Raw genomic sequence first — 14,610 nt, 5'->3', positions numbered from 1 at the left:
GCCCGAAACTCTTCAGATGTTCGGACAAGAGCGTGCGGCGAAGACGCAGATAAGTTTAAACCTGTTTCAAAAGGGTATTTTTTTAACGTTTTTGATTATATCTACTGCTTTCTAACCCTATAAGAACAGTAGTTATTCTTAACTGCAAATAACTCTTCATGTTATTGTTGTGTAGACTGTATATGAAAGGGTTTATCATGGAAGTCACCGATGAATAAAACAAAGATTTCTTCCAATATATTAGGACGTTCAGATGGGGGTATCGTGTACACTGATACACCAGAACCATAGAAGATGACCATGTCAGTGAGCTGGGATAAGTAGGTGGGGAAGGCATTTGTTTGGCCCTCCTTAGAGTTAATAGGGAGTATGACCCTAAAATCTGTACAATCCACACCTAATACCAAAACAGTTTACATACACAACAATGTAAAACATATCTGTGCCACCTCACGAAATGCAGAGCAGAACTTTGGCAACTGGAAAGTGGTGATGGAAGAGATGTACAGTACATGCCTTCAGTGAAATTTGCTAAGTGGAAGAGAGATGTATGTGATATATGTGATATATGTGATTCCTGTTTATTCCAGACAGCCATTCATGACCTAGTCTAAAGTACATACACGAATAAAAGATCATAGTAAGGCCTTTCATAGAAGTCAAGCTTGTACTCTGCATCATACCAAACATAGTTCTTTGGATACAGGCCAGAGTACCACCACCAACATATGAACACAAATTTATATAAAACACATATCTCAAGGCTTGTAATAAATATTGTCTTGACAAGACTATGCCAACAATTTCCACAATGAATTCTTTATTTCATTGTTTCGTAGACTGTATATGAGAGGGTTCAGCATGGGGACCACTGTGGAGAAGAGCACTGTAAAGATCTGTTCAAGTAGAGCATAGCGATCTGAACCTGGTATCAAATACACAGCTACACAAGATCCATAGTAGATGACCATAACCATTAGGTGGGATGAACAGGTGGAGAAGGCCTTTTTTCTGCCATCCTTAGATTTAATACGTAGTATGACTCTGATAATCTGTACATATGACATCAAGTTGCATATAACTGGACAAAGCCCAAATATAAAACACTCTGTATACAAGACAATGTAAAACAATTCAGTACCACTGCAGGCAATGTTGAGCAGAGCTTTAGAATCACAGAAGATCTGATGAATAGTAGAAGAAGAACAGAAGAACATTTTTAAGATAGAACTTGTAAATAACAATGAATTTAAAAAACCACAAATCCAGGTGATCATAATTAATATTATGCTGATTTTCTTGTTAAGTATACGGTGATAGTGTAACGGGTGACAAATCGCAACATATCGATCATAGGCCATTATAAATATAACTGTGATCTCAGTAGTGCTTGCAAGATAGACAAAATACATCTGGATGAAGCATTGTGTGAAGGACACGGTGTTATTCCCAGAGAGTAAGATGTAGAGGAGTTTTGGAACAATTATAGTTGTATAACATATATCAATAATGGACAGGTTACAGAGAAATAGATACATCGGGGTGTGCAAATGGGGATCCACGAATATCACTGTAATAATAATGAAGTTTACCAAAATTCCAAAGAAATAGATTAAGAAAAAGAAGACAATGCTGAATATGAAGAGTTTATTGTCAGCTTTTATGAAGAATGGCAAAATGTGGAATTCTAGCACAGATGTATTGCTTTCCATGGGATATTGCTTTACTATTGTATTTTTTATAAAAAAAAAGTGAAAAGATATATTATAGAGCGCGTATAATGCTCTAAATGTCACAGCATTTGTACAAATCCGTATCTGAAAGGAGAAATTTGTCATTTCAAACACATAAGACATAAATACTTGTAGGAGAATATTTCTTGGTACTTGATGATGCAATATACTATATCTCTGATCTTACAAACCCAAAACTGACGACACTCTGATGACAAAAACTCATCTTGCATGAGGAGAAATGTATTTAATTTATAATTTTATCAAATGGATTATAATATTTTTATTCTTCATTTAAATTTATAATTTAGTTACATGTAAAACAACAATATCATTAACCCTTTGTAAATATTTCTAATGTTATACTCTCCCCCAGTAAATGTTCACAAAGGCTTCTCCATAGGAGCTGATAGTGATCCTCATACCTCATACAATCTCAGTTTACTAATTTGTATTGGGATTGTAGTCCATCCCGGGAGCGAGCTTGGAGCGGTGACTACTTTATAACACACATGGGGACAAGGGGGAACAAAAGTATGCCCCCTCCAGAAGGGAGGACAGTGCCAGCAATTTAGAAATTAATATGACAGTTTTATAATTTTCAAGAACTAAAGCAATACTTTTATACTTTTATGTAACTGTAAATCGTATTATTTAAATTTTTTCAAAAATTAATTTTAACCACTTTTAATATATAGCTATCTTTAAAAAAACATTCTGCTGAAAATTGTTCCAATGCCGACTTCATCTTAGTTATCTGATTATCCGGTATACCGTATGATGGGAATGGACCACAAGCAAGCAAGAGTGCTTCATTTTGTAAGCAAAGAAAAGTAATCGTGGCCTAATCCTGCTTGACAAGGGCATTGTATACGGCTCCTGTTGGTCAAATAACCTCCAACAACTAAATTCAATAATAACTCTATTAATGAATGACACGACACAGGTCTTGGATTTTTAGTGGCCACAGCAGCCATTTTTATTATTTAGTGCCAAAGGCAAATTTAACCATTGTAACAAATTGTAACAAACTAACTGACCGCGGGAGTTAAGGTCCTTGACGTGATATCCATCACCAAAAATACCCAGTATCTGCCCACACGGCCCCCAGCCGCACAACACCGCCTCGGGGACTTGTAATCTTACATCAGATACTAAGTAACTAGTGATGGACCCCTTAAGACAGGGATGCCATACCAAAGATGGCTCCCCACTGTCACTTAAACCTCAAGCAAATATGTTGCACCTCAAGGACCGTAATACCCTGCCACAGCACCAGAGACGGGACCCCTCGCGTCTCGGGTGCCCCACCACAAACGATAAGCTCGCTGTATGCCATCCTGAAGACCCAAAGACCACATGTCGATCCCCACAGCATTGAGGTGAACACCATCCCCTCGTAAGTACAGGCCCGGGTCCTTTTCCAAATTCCAATGGCGAACAGCCAAGCCCCCATTGCGCACAACAAAGCACCTCCTTGTTAACTTTGCCGCGGGCCTTGTTAAGTTTGGCCACAGAGCGGGCCAACCGCCAAGAAGAGCGAGCAACTATATCCGACCAAACAATGATCGTGGAAGGAAAAGAAGCCCGGAGCCGTAAAAAATCAAACTTGATGTCTCTAATAAGGTCTCTCATAGAATTCTCTAATAGTTCCGATATCGCTGTATATTCTGTAAACTGAAACACTCACCTAAGAGTTTCTTGAAGTCATCAATGCTCTCAGCTGACACCACTTTCTCCAGAAGGGAATTCCATATTGTTTCTGCTTTCACAGTAAAATATCTATCCCCTTACACAATCTAAGGTTAAACCGCCTCTGATCCAGCCCCGTGTTGTAGCCGTGTGTCATCCTTACAGTTCTTACATGAAACAGTTTATTTCCAACACTGTGATCCCCATGAATGGTTCTGAAAATTGCTGTCAAGTCCCCTCATAAGCGTCGCTTCTCTAAGGAGAACAAGTTTCATTTCTTGAGGCTATCTTCCTAACTCAGGCCTTCCATCCCCTTTATTCATTTTGTTGCCCTTCTCTGAACTCAAGTTTGAGGACATCTTTCATGAGGAATGGTGATAAAACAGTGTATACATGGTGAGACTGAACCAGAAATGTATAACATTAAATTATTATCTTTTTATCTCTTACAAAAATCCCTCTTTTTTTAACTTTAATTCTTTATTAAGATTTGAAGACAATACATAAAAAGAGAAGAGTTCAACATAACAAATAAATATAATGCCGCAAATACAAAGAGGGACAAATCCAAATTACAAATATGCAATGAGTGTGGGGTCCCGAGGAGGTGCATGTGACTGCACAGAATGACCAGAGTGGCGAGTTGGGAAGGGTAGCTTGAATTGTATATAGTACGACACTCAGGCCGTCAGCATCAAATAATGAACAACTGAGAATAGAGGAGTAAGTTGGGACACCATAGAGGCGTGTAACATGCCTGGGTGAGAATATAAGGGGTAAGCATTGATTGCCCTAACAAAGAGGAGTAGGGGGCTAAAAGATGGGAGGCTGTGAGTCTACATGGTACTTCTGACATGCAGGGACATGTACCTATGGAACATCCAATAATCATAAACAGGGCCAGATTCCGCAGAAGGCCTCGGGGCGTCAGGGAGCAGTGGGGCAGGGAGCAGAGGTGGCGCTGGAACCAGGTCCTGCAGTTCCTGTGCTCACCTGCAGGTGTCTCCAGGCAGCCAGGAGCTGTCAGGTACCAGACCACCATTGGGTGGTGCTGGAACCTGCAATTCCGATGCTCACCTGCGGGTGTCTCCCAGCTGTCGGCAATCAGTCTCCACCTGGTGCTAGCCTTAGAGGGTATTTAGCCCCTCCTCACAGTGAGGCTGGTGCCTCAGTATTGTTGCCATACCTGAATCCTGTTGCCTGTACCCTGTTACCTCCTTGGACCCTGACTCCTTCCCCTGAGGTCTCCTGATCTGTAGCTCCCCAGGTTCACTAGCCCTGTTATTGTCTGTCTGTGATTTTGCTATTTGTATTTAGTTTGGATATTTTATGTTGCTGGTGGATGTTGGTGGGATTGCTTATGTTTATGATTTTGGTATGTCTATTAAACTATAAGTTCATATAGATACCTGCATGCGCTGTGGGGACACCCTTGCACAGTATCCTGACAAATATCTTGTTTGATTGAAGAATTAATTAGTGATGGGTTCAAATGTGTCACACAAATGGTGGTTCTATTCTCGCCACCCGCTGTAGGGAAATGAAGAACTCAAACTGATAATAAAAGTGATAATAAGAACGTGTGTAAGGAACACGCCTAATGCCTTTTGCACATTCATTTCTGCAAAATTGTACCCGATGTCCGAGATGTAGGTTTAATGTAATTATCAGAATGTCTTTTACTATATTCATGACAATCGGTTCAGAAGGTTTGTTTTATTCTTCACCTGCCGTTTCAGAAATGATCACATGTAGAAATCAACATGTATTTACTCTGTAAAATGTGTGATCATGGAAGGACTTTCCTTTGCTCCACACATCGCATTATTTAAAGCACTCTCACAAGCAAAAATAAAAATAGTTTTTATTTCTTAAAAAATATATTGTTCCTGTTTAACCCTCTATTACCCATTGGTCAACTCTATTTATCCCTCATTCATTCCCTTTTCTCCTTCTCTACTTACATTTTATTTTTAGAAGATCTCTTAATGTTTAATTTTTTTACCATTTATATTTTTTTATTGTTAATTTGTTCATTAATTTTGGAGCATCCCATTAAAAAATGCAATTTTTTTAAAAAATGGCCTTTATTTATTTGTAAATACATTTGCAATGCTCTGTATTAGAAATATTTAGAAATTTTAGTGTCACTGTAAGTCGGACAGATTATAGAATAAATCCCTTAGTGGGTTCATTTTATAAGCTATCTTCTATTAGTGTGCAGTAGGGATGCACTGATATATTGGCTGCGGAAACATATCGGCCGACAATGGCACTTTTGGCTAAATGCCGAAAGTGACATTTTTCTGCCGATACATCGGCACATCCCTGCTTTCTTTCCTCCCAGCTGGGCGCTGCTCTGTGTCCCAGCAGGGAGGAGAGAAAGTGTGACAGCTGGCCGAGCGCTGCGGGAGGAGAGCGATGTGAGTGGCCGGCGTCTCTCCTCCCACACCGCTCAGCCTCCTATCACAGTGTGGCAGAGCGGTGTGTGGGCGGAGACAGGCCGCGCTGTCACAGGAAGCAGAGCTCTCCTCCCTACACCGCTCGCGTTGCCTCCTGTGACAGCAAATCAGAGAGGAGAGTGCGTACAAGCAGTCAATGATCGCTGAGTGTTTGTAAATAATTGAGGACATGGTATGGTTACTATATGAATGAATGGGAAGTGATCTACATCCCCTCTACATGACTTCCTGTCCATTCATGATTGTGGTTATAGTAAACATACTCTGTCCTCATGTGATGAATGATCAGGAACACTCAGTATAGAGGAATCCTGTTCATTGATAACAGGGGATAAAAAAAAAAGAGATAGAGGACTCTGTGTTCTCAATCTCTTTTTCTATTTTAAAAGGGAAATATCAGGCGTCTGTTTAGACCCCTAATATTTCCCTGAAACCCCTAAAAGTAAGGTAAAAAATATTTAATACAAAAATGAATTATTAAATAAAAATAAATATAAAAAAATTAAAAAGTTTATAAAAAAATTTTTTGTTTCGGTTTTGAAATTTCCATTTCGGTGCACCTCTAGTGTCCAGTAATGGACATTTAATCCATTAGTGTTTTGTACATAAGGAATTACACTTTTTATGCACAAAACATTATCAGGGTTATTCACAAAGCTGCCGAAGGCAACCGAGGGAATAACCCAGCCGAAGTGAAGTGAGCCGAATGCTGTTTGGCTATTCACTTGAGCCTTGCACGGCTGATTTCAGGCATACATCGGCTGCCTTCAGTCAGCTGAACATGCTCTGCTGCCATTCACCCCTATTCTCATAGGGGCCGGATGGCAGTGAGTGAATAGCTGAATGCCGCAGGGCGTGGTACCAAGCAGAATAGAAAATAAGTGAAAAGAATGTGAGAACTTTCTTTTGCAAAATAAAAATATTTTAACCACTTCCCGGCCAGCCGTTGTAAATAAAAACGGCCGGTCGGGAGATTCCTGGATGTAACTGGCCTTGTATATACGGCCTGTTAGCCCCGCCCACCCGGGCGCGCTGGGTAGCGCGCGCGAGCGGGAAAGACGCATCATTTAAAAACAGGCAGCGATGCCCGTTAACATACAAGTGATCGCTTGTATAAGCTGCCGGCACGTGTCCCCACCCTCCGCGGCCCCCCCCTCCCGTTGTAACGCTGGTCCTGGGCTCCGCTGTGCCCGGTGCGAGCCCGGGACCAGCACAGTGCCTCTCTGACAGGGGATCAGAGGGAGGTCGGTACACGATCCCCTCTCCGCTGTCAGAATGCGGAAGTGGTGTATATTACATCACTTCCGCATTCTCGTGTCACTCTCCAGCTTCAGACGCTGGAGAGAAGCTGATGAAGCAGATCTCTGCTTCATCAGCTTCTTCAGGGGGGTCCTAGGTGACAGACCCCTGATGTCTCCATAAAGAGGACCTGTCACTTATTTTGCTATCACATAGGGGAGTTTCTTAGTCCCCTCTATGATAGCAATAAAGTTAAGTGGAAAAAAAAATAGGAAAAACCATAAAAGTATCCCCCCCAAAAAGTTACACTTATAAAAGAATTAAATGTTTTTATTTATTTTTTAAAGTCCCCACCCATACATACAGGCATGCAAACATGCGTCAGGTGCGCATACCGCCGAAAACGGTGATTGTGCCCATTACGCTGCACATGTTGCATATCGCCGCGAACATTGCAGTGAGAGCAATAATTTTAGGCCCATCAATCACTGATAACACTAAACTGATGAGCTGTAAAAGCTTTTAAAGCGTCGCCTATGGTCAATTTTGGGTATGGTAGTCTTTTGCGATTTCGCGGGTGCGCTCAATTTTTAAGCTTGACATGTTTGGTGTCTATTTACACGACGTGGCCTCATATTTTATATTTTACCAAAATAATTGGGTAATAATAAATGTTTCCTAACATAATGTAAAAAAAACTTTTTTTTTTCCAAAATTTGCAGTATTTTTTCCTAAATATAGTAAAAAATAAAATCCGCAATGGTGATTAAATACCACCAAAAGAAAGCTCTATCTGTCCCCAAAAATTATTTTAAAATTTATCTCAGTACAGCGTTGCATGACGGAATAAATGTCAATCAAAGTACCGCAGCGCTGAATACTGAAACATGGCCTGGACAGGAAGGGGGTGTAACACCGCGGCCTTCAAGCGGGAAAAGAAAAGAAAAAAACAAACAATTGTGCGAAGCTGGCAGTGACAGCTAGCTCCGCCCAACTGTTTCCTATTGGCTGGCACCTGCCAGAGTCTTCTAGCTGGTCCCCGCCAATGAATAACAACTGGGTGGAGCTGGCGAGCTGATCTGTCTTTACAACTGGGCGAAGCGAGCCGTGAGATCACGGTAGGCTCCGCCCAGCTGTCATTTGCGTGGAGATCGGTCGGCTTCGGCTGACCTTTCTCCACACTTCGGCTGTTATTTCGGCTCAGTCGAGCCGCAGCATATGTCTTCGGTTTGGCTGAGCCGCTCGGCTGCCTCTGGCTCCTGTACGGACTATTGTGAATATTGTGAATAGACTGTACAGCAGCTCTTCAGTTCGACTGACCTGAAGGGCAGAGGCAGCCGAAGACATCCAAAGGATCAGCCGAAGCTCCGGGTGTATCCTTCGGCTCCATAGTGAATATCCCTCTAAATGTTGTAAAACTATCAGTAGACAAACTAAACAGGAAAACATTTTTCTTTATGTATTGTTATGTGTTTTACCTGTAGATTGTTTATAAAATAAAATTAGGGATCCACCAGTACCGGTTTTACGGTATCGAGTACGAGTACCGGTATTGTCTTTTCGGTACTTGCCGATACCGAATACCGATACTGGAAGTCCCATTAAGTAAGCCAGGCAGTGTGAAATGACTCGCCATCCGGCTTCCTGATTAGCCGGTAAGTCGGCTCCATGCCCCTCGTCACCAGGTGATGAAAAAGCATGGAACCGACTTTCTGGGCAATCAGGAAGCCGGGAGATGGGGGAGGTAATGACTGCAAAGAATGCAGAATTACAAATATACAGCAGAATTAGGCACCCAATGAATACAGGGGACACTTTACACTCTTCTGATCTCTGTTCTGTGCAGTTACTGTGAAAGAAAGGGAATCCTTCAGGGAAACAGCAATTACCATTAGGCTATACTCAAGTCTTCCCCCAAGTGGTTCTCCCCCGGCTTATAATATATATTTTTTTAATTTTTAACTAAGTTGTTTGATAACTTTAACTTTGTTGGCATTTATAAAGATACTAAATTGTAAATTATGTCAAATAAATAAACAGTGAAAAGTTCATCTGTATCTAAAGCCATGTTTTTCTCAGTTTTGGGTGGCGTGTGGAAGGATTAGATAATAAAAAGAAGAGAGATGGTGCTCAGACCTTCTGTATGTAACAAACATTATAAAAAAAAGTAGTAGAGATCATTATATCTTCTGGTGGTCTCTAAACTGGGGTATGGATGAAGGAACCCCCGCCATGTATTGGACTGCTTTGGAGGCGATCATGCATTGTGCTGCTGCAGGGGGGATCATGTATTGGGCTGCTCTATGGACATGTATTGTGGTCTGCAGACATGCAGAAAAAAAAAAAAAGTATCGGTAATTGGTATCGGCAAGTACATGAGGGCAAGTACTTGTACTTGGTCTTAAAGTGGTACACTGTTGTAAAAAGAGGGGGCTCCTGATGTAAAGGGGGCACTTCTGATGTAAATGGGGGCTCTGGAAATAAATGGGAACTCTAATGTGAAAGGGGGTCTCTGGTGCGAGGATGGGACTCTGATGTAAAAGGGGGGCGTCTGATGTGACAAAGGACGGTGGATGTGAAGTGGGCTCCTGATGTAAAATGGGGGCTTGTGATATGAGAGGAGGGGCCTCTGATGTGTAGAGAAAACCCTTTCTTTTTTTGTGGTTTGGGGGCCCCATTACCATTCACCCCTATTCTCATAGGGGCCGGACGGCAGTGAGTGAATAGCTGAATGCCGCCGAGCGTGGTACCAAGAAGAATAGAAAATTAATGAAAAGAATGTGAGAAAAAAATGTGCAAAATAAAAATATTTTAACCCCTTCCCGGCCGGCCGTTGTAAAAAAACGGCCGGCCGGGAGCTTCCTGGATGTAACAGGCCGTGTATATACGGCCTGTTAGCCCCGCCCACTGAGTTTGGCTACCCCTGTGCTAAAGGATGCATTTAAATTCCATGCCAACTCAACTGCAACTGGCTACGGTATAGAGATGCTGAATGGCTGGTTTCAAGCATTCCGCATTCACAGTTGTATTCCATGTTGCTGTTAACAATAAAGGAATTACCTACGTATGGTCTGGGAATGAGCTCAGGCAACCCATAAAAAGGATTCCTTGAAAGGACTCTCTAGACATGAGGAGCCTTGACATGGGTGCTGAGTTCACATATTTTGGACAATGTTCTGTCTCTGGTAATGATGAATTTCTATTATTTACACATGTTGATAGATCTCTATGATTAGCGTCACACATACCACATGGATAAAGTCAAACTCCAGCCAAATGTTTTTTGGAATGTGGAAAGATTTGAGCATCTGTCTGGTTTATTTCTCTATGTGTCCCCATTGGAGGAGATTTCTCTCTACTTTCTGTTACAGAGACACTACCGAAGAAAACATCCCACCTCTGATAGTTGTCACAAGAACAGGTTTCCATGCTAAGAGAAAACCGCACTAATTCCATTTTGGTGACAGGTGTAACATTTTACATTTCTGACCTCTCTGACAGAGAGTGAGGGTGGATCTCCTTTACAGGGACAAAGCCGGAAGTAAGAATCTGTCAGAAGTTCTCTGTAAAGGTCTGACTTATCTAGGTATAGCTACTAGTAGTTAGTCACATTCAGTTGGATTTGTTCTATAGATTTGAAGACATTTTACTATTCATCCAAGTAGCTTCTTCAGTCCTTAAAACATTCATTAGAACTGAAAATGTTGCTGGTAACAGAATGTGGCTAACTACTACTAGACGTTGTAACCCTTCCACACACAAACCCATATGGGCTGATGTTGGAACCAGGAATAGACAGTCTATATTATTGCAATTATTGTAGCTCAGCTTCTACTGTAATTCCTACCAAACACAGTTCTCTTGATACAGGCCAGAGTACTGAGTACTGCTACCAACATATGAACACAACCCGAGAACACACATTTATATAAAACAGAAATCTCAAGGCTTGTAGTAAATATTGTCTTGACAAGACTATGCCAACAATTTCCGCAAATAATTATTTATTTATTTGTTTCGTAGACAGTATATGAGAGGGTTCAGCATGGGGACCACTGTGGAGAAGAGCACTGTAAAGATCTGTTCAAGTAGAGCATAGCGAGCCAATGGTGGTGTCATATACACAGCTGTACTAGATCCATAGTAGATGGCCATGACAGTGAGGTGGGATGAACAGGTAGAGAAGGCCTTTCTTCTGCCATCCTTAGATTTAATACGTAGTATGACTCTGATAATCTTTACATATGACATCAAGTTGCATATAACTGGACAGAGTCCAAATATAAACAATTCTGTATACAAGACAATGTAAAACATTTCAGTACCACGGCAGGCAATGTTGATCAGAGCTTTAGCTTCACAGAAGATCTGAGGAATAGTAGAAAAAGAACAAAAGATAATTTTTAAGACAGAACTTGTAAGTAAAGATGAATTTGAACCATCACTGATCCTAGCGACCATCATTATTAATATGCAGAGTTTCTTGTTAAGTATACAGTGAAAGTGTAAAGGGTGACAAATCTCAACATATCGATCATAGGCCATTATAAATATAACCGTGATCTCAGTAGTGGCTGCTAGACAGACAAAATACATCTGGATGAAGCATTGTGTGGAGGACACGATGTTATTCCCAGAGAGTAAGATGTAGAGGAGTTTTGGAACAATAACAGTTGTATAACATATATCAATAATGGACAGATTACAGAGAAATATATACATCGGGGTGTGCAAATGGGGATCCAAGAATATCACTGTAATGATAATGAAGTTTACTGAAATTCCAATGATATAGATTAAGAAAATGAAGCCAATGCTGAATATGAAGATTTTATTGTCCTCTTTAATGAAGAATGGCACAATGTGGAAATCTAGCACAGATGTATTGCTTTCCATGGGATATTGCTGTACTCTTCTGCAAAAACATTCATTTTTTTAATTTAAAAAAGTTAAAACATATATTGTAGCCTGCGTATAAAAGGGTTCAACATGGGACCACTGTGGAGTACAATGACATTTAGATCAATTTTAGTAGATCATGGACATTTTGCAGAGAAATATATACATAGGGGTGTGCAAATAGAAATCCAAACATATCACTGTAATGATAACAAAGTTTACCAGAATTCCAATGAAATAGATGAAGAACATGGACAGTTTATGAAGAGTTTGTCAGCTTTTTTAAAAGAATGGTATTCTATCATGGACTTATAGCTTTCCATGGAATGTTGCTATACTATTCGCCTATAAAATGTATTTTTTATGAAAAGTTATAAGATCTATAATAAAGACTTGCTGGATGTGCATGTAGAATATATAAAATATGATAAAATATGAGGATGACTATTTCATTTATCTCTTGGCTTGGAAATATAGATGTGACATTCACACGAGTCAGGAGTCAGTCCCTATCATAGAAAGGTTACACTTAAAGAAGACGAGGTGATTGCAAATTATAAAACAGAGTAAATGCTCCAAATCTATAACATTTCTGGTTTTATGCTCCTTAAAATCATAACATTTCTGCAATACTTCATAATGCTCTAAATGTCACAATTATTGTAAAAACACATACATCAGAAAGGTGAGATTTGTCTTTTCAAACAAATAATAATTAGGTACTTTTAGGTAAATATTTTCAAGTGCTCGATGATGAATATTTTTCTGATCTTTAATACCCCAAAACTGCCAACGCTCTTATGACAAGAAAAAAATCTTGCTTAAGAAGGAATGTATTTAATTTATAATTTTACATAATGGATTACAATACTTTTATTTTTCATTTCACTTTATGTTTCAGTCAAATATACTGTAAAACAAACAATACAAAATAAATAGAAATAACAATTTAAAAAAATACGACGACCGCCATCCACTTGCGACGAACGACGAACAACCGCCTCAGAATGGCATTTCTTATAAACAATTGTGCGGAGCTAGCAGTGACAGCTAGCTCCGCCCAACTCTACAGTTGTAACAGGTGAGCCATGATTGGGCAGAGTGATCATGACTTTGCCTAATCATGGCTCTCACAGTTCTCTGTTCCCTGATTGGGCAAAGTCGGCAAACACACGAACTAGCGATTTTCGAGTCGACCTCACGTTCGTCTCCAACATCGAGCCCAACCCTATTTACCGATACCGAGCCCCATTAAGGAAACCAGGCGGCCTGTAAAGACTTGCCACCCAGCTTCCTGATTTGCCGGGAAGCCGAGAGGTGTGTAAAGATAAGCAGGGAAGCCGTCTCCATGACAAGGAAGCATGTAGCCGACTTTCTGGCCAATCAGGAAGCTGGGCACCATGTAATGGCTCGTTGCCCAGCTTCCTGATTGGTTGAGAAACTTGCCAATCAGGAACCAGGGCAACGAGTCATTACACGGCGCCCAGGTTCCTGATTGGCCGGTGTCATAGATTGACTCGGACAGGTGTGCCGTCACGGCCGGCTCCTCCCCCTGGTCGCGGCGCCTCCTCCTCTTAAACACAGCTGAGTCAGTCACTAGGCGTTCAATCATTGTGGAAAGTCGAGCGACTGACTCTGTGGGGAACAGAGCCACAGACCATACACTGCCTTAAGTGAGGAGTTCAGCCTCCCTGTTGGGACTCAGCTACTGCTAGCTGCTACGGCTCACATTGCTACACAGGATTACCTCCTACTCCTCCTGAACTCACTCCACTCTTGAACCGCAAGTACAAGGGGATCTTCCCCTACCTGTTGGTTGCCACTTCAAGCCATATTAGACGTGTATGATAGCAATTAACTGTGTGCATTGATACCAACTGAACTACCATATTGCTGGTTATCTCCCACCTATTGGTAGCCACTTCAACCCATAGTAGACATATATGCTAGCAATGAACTGTATGCATTGATGCCAACTGAACATACCATATTGCTGGTTTTCTCCCACCTATTTGTAGCCACTTCAAAGCGATATTGAGATGTATATACTAGCAAGGATCTGTGTGCATTAATACCAACTGAACATATCATATTGTTGATTATTACGGATTGCATAACCTGCTCTGCTGAAGATAACCTTGCATAGCCACCGCACTACACATCTCCCCAAGTGTATTAGTGAACGCCATTCAGTAAATCTGCCACACCGTGATCACTGTGGATTGGAGAGGGGTGATAGGAAACGATTCCCTATTCATTCCTGCAGTGACAAAACTACAATTCACCACACACCTCCACTTGAGGTTGATAGTTATAACCAAAATACCTAAACTGTATACCTTTGACCCTCATTGGTCATATCCCTATAACATTCTAGGACGGGTACATGATGTGGAACGGCCCCCCATCACACTGAGTGTATTGGGGTTCCGCAAGACTGACCGAACCCTTACACCTAGAGTGTTAGTTCCGCAGTTGAGATCCAAGAGAGTACTGCCCTGCTGGATTGTGACAACCTGGTAGACGGCTCCATGCTCCACCATCACCAGGTGTAAATATTTCTGTAGCCACAATCTCCCCCAGTA

General features: G+C 41.1%; 1 protein-coding gene across 1 annotated transcript; it reads right to left on the bottom strand.

The window, feature by feature from the left end:
• Positions 1-791: 791 nt before the first annotated feature.
• LOC108800037 (olfactory receptor 24-like) lies at positions 792-1,712 on the bottom strand. Its single transcript, XM_018571980.1, has one exon. The coding sequence runs from the start codon at positions 1,710-1,712 to the stop codon at positions 792-794; it is 921 nt and encodes a 306-aa protein (XP_018427482.1).
• Between the last annotated feature and the right edge of the window lie 12,898 nt (positions 1,713-14,610).

This window comes from Nanorana parkeri, unplaced genomic scaffold, assembly GCF_000935625.1.
Source record: "Nanorana parkeri isolate BGI_ZX_2015 unplaced genomic scaffold, ASM93562v1 scaffold1887, whole genome shotgun sequence".
Taxonomy (NCBI): domain Eukaryota; kingdom Metazoa; phylum Chordata; class Amphibia; order Anura; family Dicroglossidae; genus Nanorana; species Nanorana parkeri.
The sequence above is the reverse complement of the archived record's forward strand: the minus strand, read 5'-3'. Positions and strand labels throughout refer to the sequence as shown.

What these genes read in the sequence shown, in the direction of transcription:
- LOC108800037 (XM_018571980.1), bottom strand. Translation starts at nt 1,712, where the DNA reads ATGGAAAGCAATACATCTGTGCTAGAATTCCACATTTTGCCATTCTTC.